The sequence below is a fragment of the Bufo bufo genome, chromosome 9 (genome assembly GCF_905171765.1).
Source record: "Bufo bufo chromosome 9, aBufBuf1.1, whole genome shotgun sequence".
Lineage (NCBI taxonomy): Eukaryota > Metazoa > Chordata > Amphibia > Anura > Bufonidae > Bufo > Bufo bufo.
In genome coordinates, this window is record NC_053397.1 from 223,332,249 (window position 1) to 223,349,065 (window position 16,817).

The 16,817-nt window shown below is 50.2% G+C and overlaps 2 protein-coding genes across 9 annotated transcripts in view; one reads left to right on the top strand and one right to left on the bottom strand.

Moving 5' to 3' along the window:
- Positions 1-246: 246 nt before the first annotated feature.
- Positions 247-11,508, bottom strand: MED8 (mediator complex subunit 8). Of its 2 annotated transcripts, none has more exons than XM_040407826.1 (7): positions 11,430-11,505; positions 8,733-8,854; positions 2,768-2,969; positions 2,545-2,685; positions 2,378-2,459; positions 529-777; positions 247-448 (listed from the first exon to the last, which is right to left on the bottom strand). In XM_040407826.1, the coding sequence occupies exons 1-7, from the start codon at positions 11,433-11,435 to the stop codon at positions 384-386; spliced, it is 867 nt and encodes a 288-aa protein (XP_040263760.1). In that variant the 5' UTR covers positions 11,436-11,505; the 3' UTR covers positions 247-383. The 2 variants fall into 2 exon arrangements, with proteins under 2 accessions (XP_040263760.1, XP_040263761.1); XM_040407827.1 differs by having other exon boundaries at positions 251-448; positions 2,768-2,912; positions 11,430-11,508.
- A 16-nt stretch (positions 11,509-11,524) lies between these two features.
- The window catches only part of SZT2 (SZT2 subunit of KICSTOR complex), a 112,931-nt gene continuing 107,638 nt past the window's right edge, over positions 11,525-16,817 (top strand). For 4 of the 7 annotated variants that reach the window (XM_040407806.1, XM_040407807.1, XM_040407811.1 and 1 more), the window contains exon 1: positions 11,525-11,644. In XM_040407806.1, coding sequence (XP_040263740.1) covers positions 11,621-11,644 — 24 coding nt within the window. In that variant the 5' untranslated portion in view covers positions 11,525-11,620. The remainder of the gene's footprint in view (positions 11,645-16,817) is intronic. The other 3 variants (XM_040407812.1, XM_040407809.1, XM_040407810.1) reach the window with 1 other exon arrangement.

The window sequence follows — 16,817 nt, forward strand, 5'->3', positions numbered from 1 at the left end:
CTTCCCGACACTCCACTGATAACCGGCCCAGCTGCAATGTGCAGGGAGCCACAGTGCGCTGTGGAAAATGACCCTCTCAATCGGAAAATTATTTGTAAAGTGCTACGTGGGCTCCAAAAACAGCAGTGGGTATTACACAATGGTCTCCAACCTGTGGCCAAACTACAACTCCCAGCATGGTGGCCATTAGGACATGCTAGGAATTGTAGATTTGAAACCGCTTGTAGACGCCTCCCAAGTATTTAGACTTTTGTAGAGAAAAGTATTTTACTTTCTTCTGGTTTTCAGTCGTTTATTGGCATCTAAACCTTTTGTAAAAGTCTTTGAAGTGTCACTGGTGGCGGATGGAGATGGAACAGCCGGATCCTGGAAGCAGCGGTCGTTCATCGCTGATATGGGAGCATGGAGGCGGATTTGATGTTGGTTTTGATACTGCTGGGCATCTTACCTGAGGGGAGACATTGAACACACGGTCAGCTCTGGCACACACAAGGAGCTATGGCTTTGAGTCCGCTGGACCATTCTTACCTGGCTGGCCAGCCTGTGCCATTGAAACCCCCCCAGGCATGTGCTGCTGCTGGTTGGTTTGCATGTTCATGGAAACTTGCTGCATGCCCGCAGCCCCTGGTAACATCCCACCTGGAGCAGCCTGTCCTGGGCCCATGGGGCCCCCAGGTCCCGGTGGACGACGATTCGACAAGCCTTTTCCAAATGCTACAGCTACCACCAGAGCGTTTGTGTCAGCTGGATTATATGTTGGTTTATTTTGCCGTATGTCTAAAATGTGAAAAAAAAAAAAAGAAGAGCAGGTTATTAACATTACAACTCAGATGCGACTACCAAACCAAGAATAAATGAGCAAAGCGCCCAGAAAAAGACTCATCCCAACAAGAAACATGAGATACATCAGAGGGAGTTATTAAAGGGGTCGTCCCATGATAAACCTGTATCTCTTATCCACAGGGTAGTGGACAAGGGTCTGAGTGGCAAGGGCTGGACCGGCTGATCAAGAGAAAGAGGTCTCTGTACTCCCCCATTTGAAAGAGGTGCCAGCCATACATGCACTACTGCTCTATTCAACATTATGGGAGTGCATGCATGAACACCACTCCATCTAAACAGGGAAACACTGGGCCCCTGTTCTTGTGACCACCAGGGGCCCTAACAGTCATTACATCCTGTATTATACTCCAGAGCTGCACTCACTATTCTGCTGGTGCAGTCACTGTGTACATACATTACTTATCCTGTACTGATCCTGAGTTACATCCTGTATTATACTCCAGAGCTGCACTCACTATTCTGCTGGTGCAGTCACTGTGTACATACATTACTTATCCTGTACTGATCCTGAGTTCCATCCTGTATTATACTCCAGAGCTGCACTCACTATTCTGCTGGTGAAGTCATTGTGTACATACATTACTTATCCTGTACTGATCCTGAGTTACATCCTGTATTATACTCCAGAGCTGCACTCACTATTCTGCTGGTGCAGTCACTGTGTACATACATTACTTATCCTGTACTGATCCTGAGTTATATCCTGTATTATACTCCAGAGCTGCACTCACTATTCTGCTGGTGCAGTCACTGTGTACATACATTACTTATCCTGTACCGATCCTGAGTTACATCCTGTATTACACTCCAGAGCTGCACTCACTATTCTGCTGGTGCAGTCACTGTGTACATACATTACTTATCCTGTACTGATCCTGAGTTACATCTTGTATTATACTCCAGAGCTGCACTCACTATTCTGCTGGTGCAGTCACTGTGTACATACATTACTTATCCTGTACTGATCCTGAGTTACATCCTGTATTATACTCCAGAGCTGCACTCACTATGTACATACATTACTTATCCTGCAATAACCCTGTATTATACTTTATATCAGTTTCTCAGCCCCCCCCCCCCCCCTCCGTCAGTCATGATTTCAGGATTAGTATCGAGCAGACGACTTAATTAGTATCACGCGTCAAGAGATACCCCAGGTATTCATTCTGTGGGATATCCTCAAATCATGACAGGTAGATGGGCCCTGAGGACTGGAGTTGGGGAACACTGTTCTAGAGGAAACCTTTCACACTATAATCCGGCAAATTTTAAACGTTTTAACCCTGAAAATGATATTTATTATACTGTAAAATTCAAAGGAATGGTCTGAGATAATTAAAAATATTGGACAAGCCACCGAATGGTGAAATAAAAAAACAATACTGTACTTCTCTAATCCTCCGGTGCCGTCCACCTGTAAACTACTGACCCGCGGTGCCAGGAGAGAGGTAAGTGCAGCATCTTTTTTTATCTTACAGCATTCAGGGAGTTTGTCAGATTTTTCACTTTCTCACCAAGACCCTCGGACACTCACTTCCAACATCGGACTCCCGCTCCTCCTTGATGAGTTTATCCAGCAGGTTGTTGCACAGTTTATTCATAGTCTGGACTTGTTTCTGGAAAGAAGCAGCTAGATTAGTACATAAGGCCAGGAGAGCGGGGAGGTGATGGAGGGCAGCGGAGAAGAAGGCTGGCCATTACCTGGGCCACTTCTGGGGTGATGCGAGATGCATCTGCACTCAGCTGCTTTTCCTGATCCTCCACGTCGGGGTCGGGTTTGGTCCTCAGGTGATCCGGTACCACTTCATGGCTGAATACCGGGACCCTGCCCTCGGTGAGACGCTGCACACATTGAACCTCGTTAAGGAGTCGGCCTCTAGACAGACGAGGCGTCGTGTAGAAGATCGGAGGCTACGGCACTTACCATAATCTCTTCATCTCGGTCCGGTGACAGGACCAGGGGGATGATCACCTGGTTCTTCAGCAGTGGGGTCTTCTCATTTTTAAGGACTTTATTGAGGGTGTTCAGCTGGCCTGAGAGCAGGGCAAAGTTGTCCAGCACAGAGGGCCTAAGAAGAGAGATCTGTGAGCCGGGCATCATGGGAGAGATGGCCGTGGTAGGGTCACTAAGGGACCGAAGAGTGTAAATGGGTGCCAGAATGGAAAGCGGGAGACTTTAGGACGACACAGGTGGCCTATTTGTGGGGGGTTTCCCAAAGAGATGTTTTGGATAAAAAAAAAAAAAAACTGTGGTGAAATATAAAATCCCCTACAAACAGCGTGTCGTTCTTCAGATTTTGTTTTCGACATGTAGCATACCCTGTCTGTGGTAGTAGAAAAGCATGGAATAACGTATATATAAAAAGACGCTACTGGAGAGACCCTTGTAAAATGGGCATGAAATCGGCGTATTAGGCACAGATTTTCATGCACAAAATTTACACGGTGCAGTAATTCTCGGCGCCGAAACATGTTAATAGTTTGTGGGGATTTTCACAGATCTTGGGCAAACGGATGTTGGTGCCGAGACACAGAGAATCCGCACAAAAATCCACTTAAACCACCCTGCCGTGTGCATGTACCCTACGGCCTCCTGCACACGACCATATCGGTTTCACGACCCTCGAAATACGCATGCGGCCCGTCCGCATCCTGCACTGTTCACAGGCCTCATTGTAGAAATTCTTATCTGCGGCACAGCCGTGGACAGAACAATGTTCTATTATCTGCGGCACAGCCGTGGACAGGACAATGTTCTATTATCTGCGGCACAGCCGTGGACAGGACAATGTTCTATTATCTGCGGCACAGCCGTGGACAGGACAATGTTCTATTATCTGCGGCACAGCCGTGGACAGAACAATGTTCTATTATCTGCGGCACAGCCGTGGACAGGACATGGACAGGACAATGGTCTATTATCTGCGGCACAACCGTGGCCAGAACATGGATAGGACAATGTTCTATTCTCTGCGGCACAGCCGTGGACAGAACAATGTTCTATTATCTGCGGCACAGCCGTGGACAGAACAATGTTCTATTATCTGCGGCACAGCCGTGGACAGAACAATGTTCTATTCTCTGCGGCACAGCCGTGGACAGAACAATGTTCTATTATCTGTGGCACAGCCGTGGACAGGACAATGTTCTATTCTCTGCGGCACAGCCGTGGACAGGACAATGTTCTATTCTCTGCGGCACAGCCGTGGACAGAACAATGTTCTATTCTCTGCGGCACAGCCGTGGACAGAACAATGTTCTATTATCTGTGGCACAGCCGTGGACAGGACAATGTTCTATTCTCTGCGGCACAGCCGTGGACAGGACAATGTTCTATTCTCTGCGGCACAGCCGTGGACAGAACAATGTTCTATTCTCTGCGGCACAGCCGTGGACAGGACAATGTTCTATTCTCTGCGGCACAGCCGTGGACAGGACAATGTTCTATTATCTGCGGCACAGCCGTGGACAGAACAATGTTCTATTATCTGCGGCACAGCCGTGGACAGGACAATGTTCTATTCTCTGCGGCACAGCCGTGGACAGGACAATGTTCTATTCTCTGCGGCACAGCCGTGGACAGGACAATGTTCTATTATCTGCGGCACAGCCGTGGACAGGACAATGTTCTATTCTCTGCGGCACAGCCGTGGACAGAACAATGTTCTATTATCTGCGGCACAGCCGTGGACAGGACAATGTTCTATTATCTGCGGCACAGCCGTGGACAGGACAATGTTCTATTCTCTGCGGCACAGCCGTGGACAGAACAATGTTCTATTATCTGCGGCACAGCCGTGGACAGAACATGGACGACATTCTTGTGCCGTCTGCATTCTTTGCATCCCCATAGAAATAGACGGGCGTGAAATCAATCTGCAAAAACTGTGGCTCGGATGCGGACTGAAAATACGGTCATGTGCATGAGGCCTAAGGGAGAGTTCACATATAGCGGTTTAAGAAAAACACCACCGACATTGGGGAATTATAAAACGCACGGAGTATTTTTAGTGACTTTTTTCCCCCTCACGTTTGAAGCTTTTTTTTGGCCTTTTTCTTAAAGGGTTTTGTCACTTCAGCAAGTGGCATTTATCAAAAGTTAATACAAGGCCCTTACTAATGTATTGTGATTGTCCATATTGATTCCATTGCTGGTTTGATTCATTTTTCCATCACATTATACACCGCTCAAATCCATGGTTACGACCACCCTGCAATCCAGCAGTGGTGGCCGTGCTTGCTCACTATAGGAAAAGGCACCGGCCTCTCTGGTGACCGGGACCGTGGGAGCGCACATAGTCTACTGATTTTATGCAGCATGCTCCGGTGGGTGCGGAGGTTTTTTTTTGTTTTTGTTTTTCAGTATTCCCATAGGAAAAAGAAAATGCCTGAAGTAAAACACACATCTTCTGGAAAACAACATTATTTGATGATGTTTTTTTGGAACCAAAGCCAGAAGTGGGTTCAAAATAAAAAATATAAGGGAAGGAAGGCCTCCTCTGGCTGGGCTCACATCTGCGCTGTTCCGGTGGAGGAACAGACTGCCGGAGATCACCATAGCCAGATACCACCGTGCACTGTAAGGGATCCGGCCGCTTTCCAGCATAGGGGCAGCACGGTGGCTCAGTGGTTAGCACTGGTGCCTTGCAGCGCTGGAGTACTAGGTTTGAGTCTGACCGAGGGCACCATCTGCATGGAGTTTGTATGTTCTCCGGTTTCCTCCCACACTCCAAAGACATTCTGATAGGGACCTTAGATTGTGAGCCCCATTGACAGTTAGACGCTAATGTCTGTAAAGAGATGCGGAATATAGTAGCGCTATAGAAGTGCATAAAATAAATAAATAAATATACAGACTTTCAAGTGGACAAATGTTGCGTGTGGCTGGATTACAGTTCACAAGGCAGATGGCCGCTTTCACACGAGCGTACTGAAATCCGCCAGTATTCTGGCTCTGGATTTTGCAGATATACGGACTGTAAATATGCTGGTGTGAATGAGGCCTATTTCTCCCTCCTGCTGAATCCACTTCTCAAAAAACTTCAATAAATAATAAATAACTTGCGAAAAATACACGTATGTCCCCCCCCCCCAATGAACTCTTTGCTACAGAGGAGCCATAAAGAAGATCCGCGATGACGTCTATCGTTCACATTTGGCGGCTCCAGTGCAATACGAGGGAGCTGCGCTAGATGAGCTTACGATGCAGCCACCAGAGGTTAGCGCGGCCTCAGGATACGCTATACTGTCCGTTCTGTGATGGAAATCCTCTTGATGTACACTGACTTTCTGCGGAGCCTGTGCTTAAAGAACAACCAATGTGAACAGCTGCAGGGTAAAGCACGGGGGAGTGGCAGAAACTATGATGAGACTGACTATCCTAGATTCACCAATAGAAAAGGCCACTATACAGGAGCCACCAATCACTGCTGTGTCCTAACAGAGCAGAGAAGCAGTATAAAGCATAGGAGGCAAGACAGCACTGCGGCCTGAGCCCCCGATCAGACGGATGGTAAATTCCCAACAGTCAATGCAGCTTTGCTGTAGTCGATGATCGTTATTATAGATCAAAATGGGTTTCCTCCGGTTCTCCGGTTTCCTCCCACACTCCACAGACAGACTGATAGGGACCTTAGATTGTGAGCCCCATTGGGGACAGTTGGACGCTGATGTCTGTAAAGTGCTGTGGAATATAGTAGCGCTATAGAAGTGCATAAAGTAAAACAGCAGTGTAAAGTATGGGAGACAGAATATGTTCTTTCTTGGTGCAGTCACATTCACGGCATTTGACCGATTGGAGCGGAACCGGCACCAAACTCAGCTGACAAAAAACCCTCCATGTCAACGGCCCCCAATATCCAACATGCATCCCCTGAAGGTAGTGACTTATACAGAATTATACGTATGCAACTGGAGAGCCCCTTTAAGAACCTTTTCCAAATGGACTTTTACATAGAAACCCAATTTAAGTGACGACATCTGCAGAATTCCACCAAAACCCTCGGTGAGAAGCGCCCGACCTGCACATCATGGCGCCTCCGCCGGATTCAGAGCTTCCCTTCTGTGCATCACTGCATTATTTATAAAGGTTAATTGCAAGCAGAAGTCTGGAGAGCGGAGCCGGGGGAGGGGAGGGGTAACATCTACAAATCAACAAGTCCCATTAAAAGTTAATCAGCTGCATCCGGCTTCTGCCTCCATTACTTTCCTGTACTCGCATCTATCTGTGGTCACTCCATGTACACGAGGACATGATCCATCCACCACGTTTCTCCTCCGCGTGGTGGTTGTGGACTCGCCACATCCTATGGGACCTGCCGCGTTATGTGAGGCGCGGTACGTCATGGCAAACGCAGACGACAGCGATGTGTGCGAGACCGGCTTTGTATCTCTATATATGAGCTGCGAGGACGTGTGGTATTTGGGTAAGGGGGATACAGAGTTATGGAGGCGCCCGGGGGGCTACAGGCATCCTGCTTCTCCTGATCACGCTCTCAATCGCTTTCTTATAATTTACACAGACCCTACATCATCCCAGTCAGTATCTTTCCTTCACTACAGTACCCTAGACCACCAGGGGTGCCACCATTAATTTCATTACTGCCTTAAACCACCAGAGATGTTGTCCGCTCACTGTCCTAGACCACCAGGGATGTTACCATTAACCCCTTCACTTCCCTGCCCACCAGGGATATTGTCCAGTCACTATCCTGGACCCCCATAGATACTACCATTAATCCCTTCTCTATCCTGACCATTCACTGTCCTTGACAACCAAGGACGCCATCACCAACCAATTCACTGCCTTGCCCTCCTGGCGAGTTGTACATTCACTGTCGTAGACCACCAGGGATGCTACCACTAACTCCTCCACTGCCCTGCCCACCAGGGATGCTACCACTAACTCCTCCACTGCCCTGCCCACCAGGGATGCTACCACTAACTCCTCCACTGCCCTGCCCACCAGGGATGCTACCACTAACTCCTCCACTGCCCTGCCCACCAGGGATGCTACCACTAACTCCTCCACTGCCCTGCCCACCAGGGATCCTACCACTAACTCCTCCACTGCCCTGCCCACCAGGGATGCTACCACTAACTCCTCCACTGCCCTGCCCACCAGGGATGCTACCACTAACTCCTCCACTGCCCTGCCCACCAGGGATGTTGCACATTCACAGTCCTAGAACACCAGGTATATAACCACTAACCCCTCAGCAGGGTATGCTGTCCATTCACGGTCCTCAACCACCAAGGATGTTACCATTAACCCTTCAGCCAGTTGTATCAGACTGATCAGTCAATAATAGACATCAATATGAAAAATCCACTCATGATAATTAGCTCCTCTCCACTCTCTCTTAGGGCTCATTCACACGACCGTTGGTGTCCCGTTCCCGTATTGCGGACCGCATTCGCGTATCCACAATACACGGGCACCGTTCCTTTGTCATTCCGCATCACGGATGCGGACCCATTCATTTCAATGGGTTCGCAAATCCGGAGATGCGGAATGGATACATGCTCTATCTTTTTGCGGAACAGAGGGATCGCGGACCCGTTCAAGTGAATGGGTCTGCGATCCCCATGCGCCTGCCCCGCGGACCGCACGGGACACCAAAGGTCGTGTGAACGAGCCCTTATATGCACAGGAATATAGGGCCATGTACAGACATGGCAGGAATCGGGCAAAATCTGCATGAAATACACACAGATTATGTCCTACATTTTGTTATGGACGTTCTCAAATCAGTATGAATCTTTCTGCTACGTGTGAATAGAGTTCAATGTAATGTAACAGCTCACAGGTTATCAGATCATCTCTCTGCGGCCTAAGCCTCCCACCATACTGCCGGCCGGGGCCGGAGGGCCACCCTCTTCCTGCTCACCAGGTCAGTCGCTCGTACTCGTTTTCCAGTTTCGTGATGAATCTGCCCAGGGTGTTCTTCAGATCAGACACCTGAGTGATGAGCGTCTCCAAACTGGATTCCAGCTGTTTTTCCTCCCGCTGCTGAAAAATAAGACGGGTAATAAGTCGGTGTGATAGAAGCCTGAGGGCCCATTCACACAAACTGCAAATTTAGGTCGGCAATGCACAGTCACCGGCCGTGTCACTGTGCGAATCCCGTATTGTGGCACAGACCCATTGACTTGAATGGCAGGGCTTCGTGGTGTTTCCGATTCGTGCCTTCACTCCGCAACACACCCTGCAGATTGTGGACCCATTCAAGTCAATACGCAACACGGACGACCTACGGTTGTGTGAATGAGCCCTTAAAGGGGTTGTCTAATAATCCTCAGGATAGGCCATCACTTTCTGATTGGCGGGGTCAGACACCCGGCACAGCCGTTCTGCATTCTCCATCGTATAGGGCAGGCATCAGCAACCTTTGGCACTCCAGCTGTTGTGAGACTACAACTCCCAGCATGTTCCAGTCAATTCTATGGAAGTTGTGAGAACAGCCAAGCATGCATGCTGCTGGGATTCATGGTTTCATCACAGCTGGAGTTCTGGGGGACGCTGGTCCCTGGAGAAGTGGACGGGGCTGGTCACCTCTGCTGTGCACCCACTGAAGTGAATGTAACCGTCCACGACAACAGCTGAGCCGCGGGCGTCGGACCTCCGCTGATCACATCCCCCGGTGCAGAATAGAGGTGAAGTACAGTAATGGTGCAGCCACACGGGGAAATGCTCTGGTCGACAAATGTGCCGCATATATTGCGGGGGGAGTATATAACAGGGTGTACACATGTTCTAGGGGGAGTATATAACGGGGTGTACACATGTCCTGGGGGCAGTATATAACGGGGTGTACACATGTCCTGGGGGCAGTATATAACGGGGTGTACACATGTCCTGGGGGGCAGTATATAACGGGGCAGTACACGTGTCCTGGGGGGCAGTATATAACGGGGCAGTACACGTGTCCTGGGGGGCAGTATATAACGGGGCAGTACACGTGTCCTGGGGGGCAGTATATAACGGGGCAGTACACGTGTCCTGGGGGGCAGTATATAACGGGGCAGTACACGTGTCCTGGGGGGCAGTATATAACGGGGCAGTACACGTGTCCTGGGGGGCAGTATATAACGGGGCAGTACACGTGTCCTGGGGGGCAGTATATAACGGGGCAGTACACGTGTCCTGGGGGGCAGTATATAACGGGGCAGTAAACGTGTCCTGGGGGGCAGTATATAACGGGGCAGTACACGTGTCCTGGGGGCAGTATATAACGGGGCAGTACACGTGTCCTGGGGGGCAGTATATAACGGGGCAGTACACGTGTCCTGGGGGGCAGTATATAACGGGGCAGTACACGTGTCCTGGGGGGCAGTACACATGTCCTGGGAGGCAGTATATAATGGGGCAGTACACGTGTCCTGGGGGGCAGTATATAACGGGGCAGTACACGTGTCCTGGGGGGCAGTATATAACGGGGCAGTACACGTGTCCTGGGGGGCAGTATATAACGGGGCAGTACACGTGTCCTGGGGGGCAGTATATAACGGGGCAGTACACGTGTCCTGGGGGGCAGTATATAACGGGGCAGTACACGTGTCCTGGGGGGCAGTATATAACGGGGTGTACACATGTCCTGGGGGGCAGTATATAACGGGGTGTACACATGTCCTGGGGGGGCAGTATATAACGGGGTGTACATATGTCCTGGGGGGCAGTATATAACGGGGTGTACACATGTCCTGGGGGGGCAGTATATAACGGGGTGTACACATGTCCTGGGGGGCAGTATATAACGGGGTGTACACATGTCCTGGGGGGGCAGTATATAACGGGGTGTACACGTGTCCTGGGGGGCAGTATATAACGGGGTGTACACGTGTCCTGGGGGGGCAGTATATAACGGGGTGTACACATGTCCGGGGGGCAGTATATAACGGGGTGTACACGTGTCCTGGGGGGGCAGTATATAACGGGGTGTACACATGTCCTGGGGGGCAGTATATAACGGGGTGTACACATGTCCTGGGGGGCAGTATATAACGGGGTGTACACATGTCCTGGGGGGCAGTATATAACGGGGTGTACACATGTCCGGGGGGCAGTATATAACGGGGTGTACACGTGTCCTGGGGGGGCAGTATATAACGGGGTGTACACATGTCCTGGGGGGCAGTATATAACGGGGTGTACACATGTCCTGGGGGGGCAGTATATAACGGGGTGTACACGTGTCCTGGGGGGCAGTATATAACGGGGTGTACACGTGTCCTGGGGGGGCAGTATATAACGGGGTGTACACGTGTCCTGGGGGGCAGTATATAACGGGGTGTACACGTGTCCTGGGGGGGCAGTATATAACGGGGTGTACACGTGTCCTGGGGGGGCAGTATATAACGGGGTGTACACGTGTCCTGGGGGGGGCGGCAGTATATAACGGGGTGTACACATGTCCGGGGGGCAGTATATAACGGGGTGTACACGTGTCCTGGGGGGCAGTATATAACGGGGTGTACACGTGTCCTGGGGGGCAGTATATAACGGGGTGTACACGTGTCCTGGGGGGGCAGTATATAACGGGGTGTACACGCACATATTCCGGATACTTGCAGTTTTCCGCACAAACCTGCATTTCCTCCGCTCTCTCGGACCTCAGTCACCATGGAGACGAAGCACTTCCGGTGCAGCGGAAACCACCTCCCGGTTCAAATGATGATTTCCGGGTGTAATGGGCGGGACTAGAGAATATCACTAACGAGGAGCGTCTCCCCCCCCAGACCGGAGACAGCAGGAGGGGGCGGGGGGAGTCCCGGGGACATGGCGGAGAAAGCAGACACCGAGGTACCCCCAAAACAAGCCCTCGTTATATCAGTGACACCCGAATGTGTATATACATATGTGTGTGTGTGCCCTCCAAATCTATATGTACACCCACCTACCTGATCCCCTCGGTATATACCCACATGATACTGACCTCCCTATAGTTATATATACCTACCTGACCCCTATATAAATAAATATACCCACCCACCTGACCCCCCCATATCTATATATACCCACATGATACTGACCCCCCTATAGTTATATATACACCTACCTACCCCCCCATATCTATATATACCCACATGATACTGACCCCCCCCTATAGTTATATATACACCTATCTACCTGACCCCCATATCTATATATACCCACCTACCTGACCCCCTATATCTATATATACTCACCATACTGACCCCCTATATCTATATATACCCACACGATACTGACCCCCATATCTATATATACCCACCTACCTGACCCCCTATATCTATATATACCCACCATACTGACCCCCTCCATATCTATGGTGTCCATTTTCGAGTGAGCCCCTACTTTACTTTGGGGCAGCACGTCATGGCGACCACCCCTGCTTCAACACAGCACCTGCAGGTGATGAGACCCAGCAGCACCCTTGCAGTAGGGCCAAGCCACCGTGGCCCTGTGCCCCCCACAACCCACATGCACAGCAACAACCGCCACCGTGCAGTACTGCCCCATGAGAACAATCCTCTCATTCCACCCAGTTGTACTTAATCAGCAGGAGACGGCCTCAGGCCACCTGCACACGTTGCGGACTGCGAGCAGATTTTCCACGTTGATTCACGTGCGCAAAAACCACATTGTGACACAGATCCAGCAAAGTGTATGAGATCAGACAAAGCTCACCTACACTTTGGGGGGTCGTTTACTAACAGAAATTCACCTATTTTTGGTCAGCAATGATCCGTGAAACATGGATACTATCCGTGTTGTGTCCGTGTTTTTTCACTGACCCATATACTATAATGGGTGTCATGGATCTGTAAACCCAGGGGCATGCTTCCGTAGTGTAATCTCGGACCCCCTGACCGTGATAAATCACGGATGTGTGAAAACACACATTAAAATCAATAGGTACGTGTGCTGAGGAGAACACGCACAGCTCACATCCGTGAATCAGTGACGTCCGAATAAGCCCTAAGAATGCATGTAAATAAAGCCGCAGATGAGGATTGTGGCGGCAGTTCTGTGCCCAGGAGCTGACGCTGCATTCACAGTCACATAGGTTTTTTATGCAATTTTCATAGTCTTTCTTCAGTTGCAACAAAGTAGCAAAAAATAAACAAAAAACCCTAATTTATTTCTGATGTTTCAGTCAATTCTCCAGGAACCGTCTATAGCCGCTGGTTAATGTTTAGTCACTCACGTGCATGTTTATCAGAGTCCAAAGTACTGGCATAGCCCATCCATCACTCACGGGATGGATGGGCAGATCCCAGGAGACCAGGGGCCACTGCACTGAGGAACTTACTGAACGTGGAGCACACGTAGAGAACCAGCAGACACCATCTAAAAACCAAGTCATGTACCCTGCACTGATAATGTGTGTACATAGGGATTGCACAAGCAGAATGGCGAGTGCAGCTCTGGAGTATAATACAAGATTTAACTCAGGATAAGTAATGTATGTACACAGTGACTGCACCAGCAGAACAGTGAGTGCAGCTCTGGAGTATAATACAAGATTTAACTCAGGATCAGTACAGGATAAGACCTCATGCACACGACCGTGCCGTTTTTTTGCGGACCGCAAACCGTGGATCCACAAAAACGGAAGCCGCCCGTGTGCCTTCTGCAAATTGCGGAACGGAACGGGTGGCCCATTGTAGAAATGCCTATTTTGTCCGCAAAACGGACAAGAATAGGACATGCTATATTTTTTTAGCGGGGCCACGGAACGGAGCAACGGATGCAGACAGTACACGGGGTGCTGTCCGCATCTTTTGCGGCCCCATTGAAGTGAATGGGTCCGCACCCGAGCCGCAAAAAATATGGCTCAGATGCGGACCCGAACAACAGTCGTGTGCATGAGGCATAAGTAATGTATTTACACAGTGACTCCACCAGCAGAATAGTGAGTGCAGCTCTGGAGTATAATGCAGGATGTAACTCAGGATCAGTACAGGATAAGTAATGTATTTACACAGTGACTCCACCAGCAGAATAGTGAGTGCAGCTCTGGAGTATAATGCAGGATGTAACTCAGGATCAGTACAGGATAAGTAATGTAATGTATGTACATAGTGACTCCACCAGCAGAATAGTGAGTGCAGCTCTGGAGTATAATACAGGATATAACTAGGTGATTTTCCTAGTCTATGATGGAAAGTCATGGTTTTATTAAAGACACGGAGGCTCCTATTGCTATCTCCTTCTTTACTGTCCACCAATAGCAGCAAAGAAAAGTTTACATAACATGACGTAACCATAGTAACATCACCCTCCCCTCACAGTCCATATAACAGACGGCTCCTCCTATAGATCTTCCTCTTTCTTTACGAGCCTGACACCATGACCGGAACCACCGAACACGGAACCACCGGAACATCCGAACGAACACGATCAGCTCAGATCACTGGAACATTTCTTCCTTGAAAGCCAACATGGCTATAACCGGAACAGTACAATTGAAGCCCGTAGCAAATCAACTTCCTCCTGAAAGTAATAAACAGGTTAAGCAATGGGCAGGAGAATACATCGCAAGTCATACGCGATCCTGCCATAATAAACATCTTAAGCCGACTATGCAGACATAGCATGCAAATCAGACTGAAAACCACAGAAAAATGCATTGTAAGGGAGGGAATCCTAGGGCGGGCAATACTCGCCTCCGTGTCTTTAATAAAACCATGACTTTCCGTCATAGACTAGGAAAATCACCTAGTTTTACAGCAAGACACGGAGGCTCCTATTGCTAAGTTTAAAGTTGAGCAATAACAGCAGAAAACAAATGTGGAGGCGGTCTAAAATAATACTCCCTGAATGTTGATGCCGAAGACCAGTCCGCAAGACGTAGAATATCTTCCAACCGTGCCCCCGAAACAGCCAAGGCGGTAGCCGATGCGCCTCTAGCGGAATGAGCTGTAAATATGGAAGTATCAATTCCTGCTAACGACATAACCCACTTCATCCAGCGCGCCAAAGTAGGGCTGGACACAGGACCGAACAGATGCCGAATGGACAGGAAAAGCTGAGGAACCGAAGACGACCGGTAAGTACGCGTCCGGGACTCATACTCCCTTAAACAAGTCACCGGGCAAAGAGCCGGCGAAGATGGAAAAGATGGATAAGAGACCGACCTAATGTTGGTCTTCGTATGTCTGGATATATTGAAGGTGACCCCCTCCGGAGTAAATGACCTGGCGTCGTGATCATGCGCCCGAACATCTGAGACCCGTTTACAGGATATAAGGCAAAAGAGAACCAATAACTTGGCCGACAACTGCCGTAACGTGAGATCCGGGTTACCTGGCCAGTTGGATAAAAAGGACAAGACCAAAGACACGTCCCAAGTCGTGGTAAAGCGAGGCCGGGGAGGACGAGACATGCGGGAACCGCGAAGCAAACGACATACGGAAGGGTGCTGTCCCGCAGGGACACCATCAAAACCCTGATGCGTAGACGAAATAGCGGACCTGAACAAATTAATTGTCGATAAGCCTTACCCGGATCCAAGTCCCGTTCCACGCACCAACCAGACCAAGATCGCCAGGCTGCCCGATAAGATTTTCTGGTGCCGGGAGCCCATGCGTTGTCCAAAAGGCGTCTAGTTGCCTCCGAAATATCGCTGACTTCTCCAGGCGTCCTGAGATCCGGCAAGCTATCAGCCGTAGGGATCCGTCCGACAGGAGCGGGTGGTGAAATCCCTGAGGGTCCAGGAGGTGATCCATCCGAATCGGGAGAAGAAAAAGCACATCTATCAGGAGACCCAGTAGCGACGGAAACCAAGCCTGAGTCCCCCAGAAAGGGACCACCACCACCAATTCGGCCAGCTGACGACGAACGTGTAACATCATCCTCGGGATCATAGCAAATGGCGGGAATGCATACATCAGCGGACCGGACCAGGGTTGAAGGAACGCGTCCACTGCCTCTGCCGCCGGATCCGGGCGCCAGCTGAAAAATCGCTGAAGTTGGGTGTTGAGACGTGAGGCAAATAGGTCTATCGCAAAAGGACCCCAATTCCTGGATAACTTGGAAAAAGTCTCTGGAGCTAGCATCCAATCGCTGCTGTCCGTAAGGTAGCGAGAGCCCCAATCCGCCCGACTGTTGTGGAGTCCCGGGAGATATTCCGCTTGAACCATGACCTCCCTGGAGAGACAAAAAGACCAGAAATCTTTCGCCAACCGAGCCAAGGTAGCCGAGCGCGTACCTCCCAACCGGTTGATGTAGCGCACCGCAGACACATTGTCCATCCTCAAACGAATGCACGCCCGAGCCATCCTGTTGGTGAAACTCCGAATGGCAAAGGAACCGGCAAGAAGTTCCAACACGTTGATATGAAGTCGTGCCTCTTCTGTGGACCACCGGCCGCCCGTGGAGATCCCGTTGCAGTGGGCACCCCAGCCGTGAAGACTGGCGTCCGACTCGACAGTGAACTCGGGTTGTAAACCGAATATCGCCCTGCCGTTCCACGCTTCCAGGTTGTCGATCCACCATGCGATCTCTTCCCGAGATTCCGGGTCCAGGGTCAGAGTGTCTGCGAACGCAGCGCCAGAGCGGAGATGCGCTATCTTCAAGTGCTGAAGGGCCCTGTAGTGTAAAGGGGCTGGAAACACCGCTTGGATCGAAGAGGCGAGGAGACCGACGATCCTGGCCAGATGGCGTAGGGACAGCAGAGGCATAGACAGGGCATGTCTGAGTTCCTTGCGTATGGAACGCAGCTTCGCTGAGGGTAGAGAAAGGGATTCGGACACCGAATGTGATGGTACCAAGCACGACTTCTCGTGGTTGATGAGAAAACCGAGACGGGATAGAAGGTCCGTCGTCCAGCGGAGATGAATTAACAGAGTCGAGGCCGACTGATGCATGACAAGAATGTCGTCCAGGTATATTATGAGGCGGACCCCACGACTGCGGAGCCAGGCCACAACCGGTCGTATTAGTTTCGTGAAACACCATGGTGCTGAGGAAAGGCCGAAAGGGAGGCACG

What these genes read in the sequence shown, in the direction of transcription:
- MED8 (XM_040407826.1), bottom strand. An exon ending in ACCGAGATGAAGAGATTATG is followed by an intron (nt 2,686 to 2,767) that starts GTAAGTGCCGTA and finishes CAATGTGTGCAG; the next exon opens with CGTCTCACCGAGGGCAGGGT. An exon ending in GGCACAGGCTGGCCAGCCAG is followed by an intron (nt 449 to 528) that starts GTAAGAATGGTC and finishes GTCTCCCCTCAG; the next exon opens with GTAAGATGCCCAGCAGTATC.